The sequence below is a fragment of the Cajanus cajan genome, chromosome 5 (assembly GCF_000230855.2).
Source record: "Cajanus cajan strain Asha chromosome 5, NIPB_CcT2T_4, whole genome shotgun sequence".
Lineage (NCBI taxonomy): Eukaryota > Viridiplantae > Streptophyta > Magnoliopsida > Fabales > Fabaceae > Cajanus > Cajanus cajan.
In genome coordinates this window covers 8,154,500-8,165,070 of record NC_138521.1, presented here as the reverse complement: position 1 = coordinate 8,165,070, position 10,571 = coordinate 8,154,500, and the positions used below count along the sequence as shown (strand labels likewise).

At 40.2% G+C, this 10,571-nt stretch overlaps 1 protein-coding gene across 1 annotated transcript; it reads left to right on the top strand.

Moving 5' to 3' along the window:
• Positions 1 to 5,477: 5,477 nt before the first annotated feature.
• LOC145957814 (uncharacterized) lies at positions 5,478 to 9,265 on the top strand. The gene is made up of 2 exons (XM_083074220.1): positions 5,478 to 8,897; positions 9,053 to 9,265. Exons 1-2 carry the CDS (start codon positions 5,478 to 5,480, stop codon positions 9,263 to 9,265), a joined length of 3,633 nt encoding a protein of 1,210 aa, XP_082930346.1.
• The last annotated feature ends 1,306 nt before the right edge of the window (positions 9,266 to 10,571 follow it).

Below are 10,571 nucleotides of genomic sequence, written 5' to 3'. Positions count from 1 at the left end.
AAGAACATTGTTATCTGGTATCTTAGCAACACAAAAAGTCAATAAATAAATAAAAAATAAAAGATTTTATCTGGTATAAGTTAAAATCTCTTAATAGAATCCGAAATGTTTTTAAACATTTTAAGTTCCATAAGAACGAGGTAAACTACATTTTTGTACGGAGAAGTGCGTACGCCTAATTTAGTATATATTAGTGACAAAATAGAATTTTTTTACATAATCAATAATCTTTTTTCTGTTGTTATTATTAGTTTTTCACCAATAAGAAACATTATCACATAAAGATAAGTCTAGCTTCTTTTCGATATTGTAGCAATTTTTCACTCTCCTAATTCATGGACTTCGACGTCTTTACGAAACTGTATTTTAAATTTTTCTTAGTTTTTCATAATCACCAAACTCAACTCGATCAAATTAATATTTGTCACAAAAAAGTTGCATCAAAATAGTATTAAAAATATATAAACGTTTCTTCATCATTAGAATTTGCCCATTAATTAATATTTTTCATGAAATGTAAAACATATTTAATCCGATAATTAAACACGAAGAATTTACTTAAAATACATAATATGTAATATACTTTTTGTAGAAAGAAATTAAATCGTGATTAATATTAAGGTCAATGATGAATTTTTTCATTCGCATGGAGAGGGGTTGATATCCAGCTTACGTTGCTTTAGAAAAGGGACCCACTTTTGACCGCCTGACATAAAAAAGATGAGTGGGTGGTGTAAAAGTTGATTAAATATTTAAAATATAATCAATGGTGGATTCATTTTCATTCATGGGGTTTGTTATCCATTTTACATTTGCTTTAGAAAAAAAGGGACCCCATTTTTCACCGACGGACAAAAAAGAAGAATGAGTGAATTTAATTAATATTAAAATATCTGCGTGTAATTAGTTTGAGTGAAATTAAATTATATTTTTTTAAGTAAGTATTTCGGTATGAATCTTGTAAATGAAAAAAACAATATAGTTAATAGAGAAAATTTAGCTAAAATTGAGTAGTTAAGTCTTCTAACAAAGATTACTCAAGTTATTGAATGCTCTACTCTAATAAATTTAATAAATGAAAAATCTCTTAGCATGGTGAAGGATATGGTGGGTAGGGCCAAATAGATAGATATGTGGATTAGGAGTGATAATGAAAGGTTAACAACATTGATATTCGGGCGAGTCAAAATCAGAATCCTTGGCGACCAAACTCAGGTTGGCTTTCACTATGCCATGTTGTCGATTATGGTACCACCACTTGGAAATGGAGTGTGTTGTTTGACAACAACTTCGCAACCAATTTATATTTATATCTGTGTGTCTTCGTGTAAGCATCTAATTTTTTTTAGATAAATAAAATATAAAAGTATTGAGAAAAGGAAAATAAGATTTTTGAATATATATATATATATATATATATATATATATGAACATTTTTTTTTCAATTATGAAATATCACTAATACAAAACCAATACTTTACAACATTTTTTTACATCAATCGTATGAAAATCAATGTAAAAGCAGATGCCGTGATATTTTTGTAATTTAAATCAGTTTATTTTACATTAATTATAAATATTTAATGTAAAAAAACTTTTTTTTTCTACTTTGGTTCATAAAATAATTAATGTATAAAGTTCTTTCTATATTATTGATGTAAAATAAGTTTTTACACGATTAAAATTAGAATTAATGTAAAAATAAGTTTTTACATGATTGAAATTAGAATTAATGTAATTTTTTTATATTTTTATGGTACTTCATTTTTGTATTTGTATTATTGAAACTTTTATCTTTCTTTTCTTATGTAAACCTCTCTCATCATTATTGTGGTGACTTCAACATTAACAATATTTTACCATAATTTTGATATCGATATCTCTTCTTAGTAAGCGTAATGCTAATGATTTTTCTCATAACACATCTTCATCTTCATCTTTGTTTTCACTTTGTAACTCTTTTATAAAAGATTTTTTTACAAAATAACTCGATAGTAAATTTGAGAAAGGCTCTCAAGATGTAGATCCACTTGAGGTCCATCATTTGAGAGTTTTGGAGCAATGATAAATGTAACAATGACATAATAATGGAAGGAGAAATGGAAGAGCAAGATTTTGGGGATAGAAACTTTAACAATGACATATATATATATATATATATATATATATATATATATATATATATATATATATATATATATATATATATATATATATATCAATGAATTTCAATTTTGACATAAGTTTTAAATTAATGAAATTAATGACCTTAACAAAATTTGAGATCACACTAAAATAAATAAACTCATTCCATGCACACCCTTTATATATAACTCTAAATTTTAACCAAATAAAAACTTACGTATTGTGAGAAATGAAAACTATGAATGAGTTATAAATAGTCGAAATTAGAAATGACAAAAATAGTTTTCATGAAAGCTTCTTCAATTACGTGTTTTATTTTTTATTTTAACCAATAAGAACTTTCGATTATTTTAAGAAATAAAAATTATGAATAGGGATCATGATATTGTCAAAATTAAGAATGACAAATATTTTTACCCATAAATTTTTGTAACAGATAGAAAATAGAAAAAAGAATCACATGTAATTTAAACGAATATATCTATATTTATTAATAAACAAGGGAGGAGACAAGCATTAATGTATTTTCACTCGCAACCCATTATATAAATTACTTAAAATATTTTTGTTTGGAGTTGTGAGATCATCATACCCTATTGACTTTTGTTTAGATTGATGGGATTAAATTATTTTAATTTATTGACTTTTGTCAAAACATATAAAAAAAATTATAGTTAATGTATTTTTTAAAATACTTTTAGCAAATTTTTCATTTTAAAAAAACTCAGTATTAAAAAAAAGCAACTTATAGATGCATGCAAATATGTCATGAGTATTGAAATTTAAAAGAGTAAACAAAACAAATATTTATTTAGTGGACCAAGCAGCATTCCACCACGTTACATCACTAGTAAAAATTAAAAGAACCCATTAATTACATTTTAATAGGAAAAAAATAATCATTTTAATTTTTTAAGGATGGATTCTTTTAACTACTACGAAAATAAAAATTTAAAACTAAAAAATATTTAAGCTTTAAATTTAATGTTCTAATAATATTTTATGTTTATATTTTATAAATATTTTATAATTCTCCTAAATTAAAAAGTAAAATTTTTATGCTCTCTTTCATTTTCTTTAAAAGCCTCATTACTAAACCCGCTGGTAAAAAAAAATAATAATAAAGCTATTGTAAAAGAAAACTCAAGTGCCATTCGTGGATCATGCCATGTTGGATCAATATATCTGACCTCTGCCTGGAAGAATTGCAAGAATTTCCTTTCTCGATATGATCAAAATTAAATATCAAAGACAGTTTGTATTTATTCTGAAAATTATAATGATCCAACATTTACTTTTCTACCTATAAAAATTAATGGCCGGTGTACATTATTTAACTGATTAGCCCAAGTGGGTGAATTTGGAATAGGAACTTTGGCCATATTCTGCAGGAATTTTCCTTTCCATCTACCATCAAAACAACCCTACAACTTTCGGTGATACTTGATTACAGTTTGAAACTTGGCTCATAATGATGAAGTCTGCAGCTAGATTAAAACAATACTTGGTGTCATGTGTAACTTCTTTATTCTCTAGCTCCATAGGACTACAGGATTGAGGTTGATCATTTGGTCTAATTTAGGTTCATAACGTTGAACTAACTTTTCATCAACAAGGTTTGAAAGGTTATAAAAAACAACTTCTATTCACTTTATGTTAAAAGGTATAATTTATATGGCTTTTGGTCATGTCCATTAATGTCTACACAAAGTAATTTATTAATTAACTAATTAATTATAAGTATGGTTTTTGTGGGTTGGTCCAATCTCCCAAACGTGGGATTATATACAACACATGATGCCTGTCTAATCCAAGGTTCTAATCCAAGGTTTATTATAATTATTACCTCACGTACACTTTATTATATACAATAAATGATGATCAATAACGGGATTAAAATCATGATGGAGAATTGAAAGGAACTTACATTTCGAAGTTGTCATTGAAAGCACAACATTGTTACCTCACAAGGGGTTAGCTTTTTCATCATATAACGGTTCCAGTTGTTGTCACATGTGAGAGAGTTCACACCGTTGAATTTCTTTTTCTTTTTCTTAATCCTTTTTTGTATTTTAATGTGTTATGCATGACAAGCCAGCATTTTTTGTAATGAGGTAATTGCATATCCCTCTCCTGAGATTAGCGACAGTACATTTTCTTTTTTCTTTTTTTTTTTTAGGACAATAGTACGTTATCTTTGAAACACACTTCTTAATTGCTTTACTAATTTTGATGATGCTACGGGGTCTTATTGGTAGATAGGAAAAATAAGAAAAGTGTGTGCATTGTTTTTAACTACTAAGCATTTAAGCTGAAGCTGGTGCTTGAGGGTGGAATCTTAAAACAAGAAGCATTTTATGTAGATGACACTAACTCTTTTACAATAACTCTGCGGTGTCTTTGTTTCTTAATTAAATTTTTGCTGCTCATTAATTGATGGATGATGTGGACAGAATAAATCACAAGCTTTATTTGAACAAACAAACACCGCAATAAAGAAAGCCTTTTAATAGCACCTAAATTAATAAGGTTTTTAATAGCAATTTCATATGTTATTTATATCCGTACAATTAAAGGAAGTTATTTTTAACTATATAAAATAAGAGAGTATATTGGATTAAGATTTTAAATGACTTTTTTAGTTGAAAAAAGTCCTGTGAATTTTAAAAGATTTTACAGGATTTTCATGATTTTTAAGACTTTATAGGATTTCGCAAAACTTTAAATCAGCATTTTAATGGATTTTACAAGACTTTTAAGTTAAGATTTTAATGATTTCTACGAGATTTTGTGAACTTTGTAGAATTTCGTAGATTTTTTATATACGATATATACCGTATGGTGCCGACTAGGCCGAGTAATCCGAACGCTTTGCGTACCCGAACACGCCGAGTACCCGACACCACCGACCCCACACGAATGTACGGAACTTATCGGTACGGTCGGCCAAGGTCAACGTCATTATCGGCTTAATTACGGATAAATTAATTAGCATAAACTTCGGATCAGTCCCCTAATTTCCCGGGGCCCAACCCATAATCACGGCCCAACACGAACACCTATAAATAGAACTCCTGAGAGGTATGTAACTACTTTTGACCTACCGCATTTATTACGCCGAGTACTTACTTGAGCGTTGGAGTGTCTTTGCAGGCACCCCCCCTCTCGCTTCGGACCGCCCGGATTGAACGAGAAGACCGAGACCCAAGACCAGACCTACTACAACAAGGATAATTGGAGTGTGTATCCTAACACAGGAACATTTGGCGCCCACCGTGGGGCCGAAGAGACGTTTTCAGCCCCTTTCTTAACTCTACGACTGAGACCGAGATATGGTAGTGACCCGTAAAGGACAATCAACAACGACCCAACCGACTCACAACGTTAATACCGAAGCCAATCCCGCCATGACTAACCAAGAGCGTTACCCGTACGGAATGCCCCAAACTCAACCGGAACCCGTGATACAGCAGGTCCAGCCGAATACTGATCAAACCCAACCAAATTTACAAGACGACCTCCGCGCGTTGCGGGAAGAAATGGCCACCATACGCAGGCAAAGAGAAGCCGACGCCCGGGAGCTAGCCGAGTTACGGCGGCAGAATGCCGAACTCCGGAACCTGAACCAAACTTGTGTGCCGTCCACCCCCACAGTCGTGGAAGAATCTGCCTATCACGCCCCGACTGAGCCGGTAACTCGAACGCCGAGCACCTCATTGGTAGCCAACAGGGCCGAAACCACCGTCCATTCCCTAAGACATCCCTTTTCACGGAGAATAATGGAAAAAACCCTCATGGATCATTGGAAAAACCTCCCAATTGAGAAATATGACGGAACTTCCGACCCCGATGAACACCTGAATGTTTTCCTGACGCAGGCAACTCTCTCCACCCAAGACGACTCGGCCCTGTGCCGAATATTTCCCACCTCACTGAAAGGAAGAGCTCTAAACTGGTTCACCAGGTTGCCGAATTCTTCCATCGACTCGTTTGGCGAGTTGTCATCCCAGTTCACTTTGCAATTTGCGACGAGCAAGCCGTACAGGACGACCTCGTTGGCTTTAGCGGGAGTGCGTCAGGAGAAGAAGGAGAGTCTGAGATGTTTCATGGACCGGTTCAACAGGATTGCCATGGAGATCGGTGATCTCAACCCAGCCGTGGCGCTGGACCGGTTGAGCACTGCCCTCAGGCCGGGACCGTTCGTCAATAGCTTATGCAAAAAGCCACCTGTGGACATGAATGATCTCCGACGCCGAGCTGAAAAATACATGCAAATGGAGGAGTTGGCCGAAACAAGAAATCAAGCTAGAGCCGAGGAGAATTACAACCGGAAGGAATCTAGCCGGGAACCAACAAAAAAGACCAATGCCGACCCCTCAAATTCCCGCCCCCCGAGAGGACCACGATACACAACGTACACTCCCCTCAACGCTAGCAGGGCTAAGGTATTGGAGCAAGCCCTCTCGTCGGAAATCTTGGTAATACCAAAAAGAGCGAACACGCCCCCAAGAGCGGACAAGGCGAAAGCGTGGCGATTCCACCGAAACCGGGGGCACTCGACGGAAGAATGCTTGGCGCTAAAGGACAAGCTTGAGGACCTTATCAAGCAAGGTCACCTGAAGAACTTTGTCTCACCACAAGACCACCGGCCAAGAGGGAGAGACGAAGAATACAGTCGGCGAACGTCACCACCAAGAGACCGACGTCACAGGTCCCATTCGGCCGAAAGGAAAGACCATTCACAAAATTCAAGAGAAGACAACACTCGGCCGAGAAAGATAATAAACACGATCGCCGGGGGTTTCGCCGGAGGAGGCTCCACCTCTTCGGCTAGAAAGCGGCACCTCCGGGCAGTCCGAGATGTAAATACCGTGAACCAACAGAAAGCACCGAGGATGCCGACAATCACATTCTCGGACCGAGACTTTCGTGGTGTCGACCCCATCCAAGACGACCCTATGGTGATTTCAGTCGAGATGCACAACTGCATCGTGAAGAAAACCCTGGTCGACCAAGGGAGCTCCGTCGACATCTTGTACTGGAATACTTTTGTGCAGCTAGGGATTCCCGAGGAGAGCTTAGAGCCATATCACGAACCCCTGGTCGGTTTTTCTGGCGAAAGAGTGATGACGAGAGGGTGCATCGACCTGTATACCCGTTTCGGGTTCGACCAAAAGACTTCCCGAGAGATCAAGATCCGATACATCGTGGTACACGCCAACACGTCGTACAACGTTCTATTGGGCCGACCCTCGATCAACACGCTGGGGGCCATTGTTTCGACCCCCCACCTGTGCATGAAATTTCCATCGAGGGATAAGCAGGAGGTGATCACCGTGCATGTCGACCAAAAAACTGCAAGGGAGTGTTACCTCTCTAGTCTGAAGGTGCAGCCTCTGGTCGAGCCACCCGCGACAGCAAGAGGGGTAAACGTGGTTAGACAGGAGACAGCCGAGAGCATCGACCTCGATCCTCGTTTAGGGGAAGTGGAACGAATTGAGGCCGCCGAAGACCTCGTCCCTTTCCAGCTCGGCCGATCACCCGAACAAATCACCCAAATAGGATCCCAGTTGAGCGAAACTGATGCAAACCGAGTCAAGCAAACTGTCCGAGACAACAAAGACTTGTTTGCTTGGACGGCGTCAGACATGCCTGGGATAGACCCTGGTTTCTTGTGTCACCGATTAGCAGTGTGCCGAGACGCCCGACCGATAGCCCAAAAGAAAAGGAAAATGGGAGACGAGAAACGAAGGGCTGCAAATGTTGAGGTGCAAAAACTATTGCAAGCAAAGTTCATCCGAGAAGTTACCTACACCACGTGGCTGGAAAATGTAGTTCTGGTCAAGAAGTCAAATGGCAAATGGAGAATGTGTACCGACTACACCGACCTCAATAAAGCCTGCCCGAAGGATGCATACCCGCTCCCTTGTATTGATCGGCTTGTAGACGGTGCGTCAGGGCAGGCAATCTTCAGCTTCTTGGATGCATATTCAGGTTATAACCAAATAAAAATGCACCCGGCCGACGAGGAAAAAACGGCGTTCATCACCGAAAGCGCCAATTTTTGTTACAAGGTAATGTCGTTCGGGTTGAAGAACGCTGGGGCAACCTATCAAAGGTTGATGGACAAGGTATTCCGAGATCAAATCGGCCGCAACATCGAGATTTATGTGGACGATATGGTGGTGAAATCTAACTCCATGGAAGATCACGCGGCCGACCTCGCCGAAGCATTCGGAGCATTGCGTAAACATAACATGCGACTCAACCCCGAGAAGTGCACTTTCGGGGTTAAGGGAGGTAAATTTCTTGGCTTTATGCTATCATCGAGGGGCATAGAAGCTAACCGAGACAAATGCCAAGCTGTAATAGATATGCGGAGCCCGAGCAGCCTGAAGGAATTGCAGCGCCTCTCTGGAAGACTGGTTGCCCTGTCCCGATTCCTCCCTCGGCTAGGCGACAAAATCAGTCCGATGACGAAGCTCTTGAAAAAGGCGTCGACTTTCGCCTGGAACGAATCATGCGAAGAGGCCTTCACAGCATTGAAAACAGCTTTGGCGACCCCTCCGACCCTGACGAGACCGGACCGTTCGAATCCGCTGTTGGTATACTTAGCCGTATCAGACGAAGCAATCAGCTCGGTTCTGGTACAAGAAAAGGGAGGCTCTCAGGTTCCCGTCTATTTTGTTAGTCGACTTCTTCAGGATTCCGAGACCCGATACCAACTTATTGAAAAAGTCGCTCTCGGATTGGTACATACCTCCCGACGTTTGAGACACTACTTTCAGAGCCACCGAATGGTCGTGCACACCGATTGCCCGATTTCCAAGGTCCTAGGCAAACCCGAACTCGCCGGGAGAATGATGGCATGAGTTGTCGAACTCTCGCAATTTGACATTGCGTACAGGCCGAGAAGGCCGATCAAAGCGCAATGCCTGACCGACTTCGTGAACGAATTACACCCCCATGGCCGCTTCGAAGAACAATGGTGGACCCTCCACGTGGACGGCTCCTCAAACAGCCAGGGGAGCGGAGCAGGTGTAATCTTAGAGGGGCCAAAGGGCATTACATTGGAGCAATCCCTGCGTTTTCGATTCAAAGCCTCCAACAATCAGGCTGAGTACGAAGCCCTGATAGCCGGGCTCAGATTAGCCGAAGACATGGGCGCGACGAGAATCAAATGTCTGACCGATTCTAAGGTTGTGGCCGAACAAGTAGGTGGTAATTTCTAGGTCAAGGACCACGTGATGATGAAATACTACCACACTTATCAAGGGCTGAAGTCAAACTTCCAGGAGGTGTCGGTCGAGCACATCCCACGAGAGAACAACACTCGAGCCGACCGGTTGGCTAGGCTAGCCACAACCAAAAAACCAGGTCACTTGAGAACCATCATCCAACAGGAGATCGACCACCCCAGTGTTGACACGGAATTGATAGCAAATGTCGATGTCGACCACACCGCACCAAAGGATCCCCCAGACTGGCGAGCCGAAATCAAAGCTTTCATCATTGACGGGGTCACACCAGACGATCCGGCCGAGGCCAAACGTTTGCGAACTCAAGCCAGTAGATATACTATCATTGCCGGGCAACTGTACAAACGTGGTTTCTCTACCCCGTTGCTAAAATGTCTCGACCTCCATGAAGCCGATTATGTGACGAGAGAGGTGCACGAGGGAATCTGCGGCCTGCACTCAGGAGCGAGGACAACTGTCTCCAAGCTCTTACGGGCCGGATACTACTGGCCGACCATGAGCACCGACTGTGCAGCGTTTGTGAAGAAGTGTCTACCGTGTCAGAAGCATGGGAACCTAATCCACCAGCCGGCCGAGCAACTACATTGCATCCCGCCCGCATGGCCATTCGCTACCTGGGGAGCCGACATACTAGGACCATTTCCGATCGCCAAGGGGCAATGCAAGTTCCTCATCGTAGCTGTGGATTTGTTTACCAAGTGGATTGAGGCCGAACCCCTGGCATGCATCTCCGCCCTCCAGGTTCAAAAATTCCTATGGAAAAACATCATCACCCGCTTCGGTGTCCCTCACACACTAGTGACCGACAACGGCCTTCAATTCACCGATCGAAAACTCAACGAGTTCCTGGCTGGCCTAGGAGTACAACACAAATTTACCTCGGTAGAACACCCACAAACAAACGGGCAGGCCGAGTCGGCCAACAAGGTCATCCTGGCAGAATTAAAGAAACGGCTAGGGGAGGCAAAGGGAGCATGGGCCGAGCAACTACCCGAGGTGCTCTGGGCATACCGATGTACCCCCCAATCGACTACGCGGGAGACCCCTTTTCGCATGGCTTATGGGTCCGATGCGATGATCCCAGTGGAAATCAGGGAACCGCCATTCTGTCGAACCCACTTTGATGAGGCAAACAATGAAGCCGAACTTCAAACAAACCTAGACGCG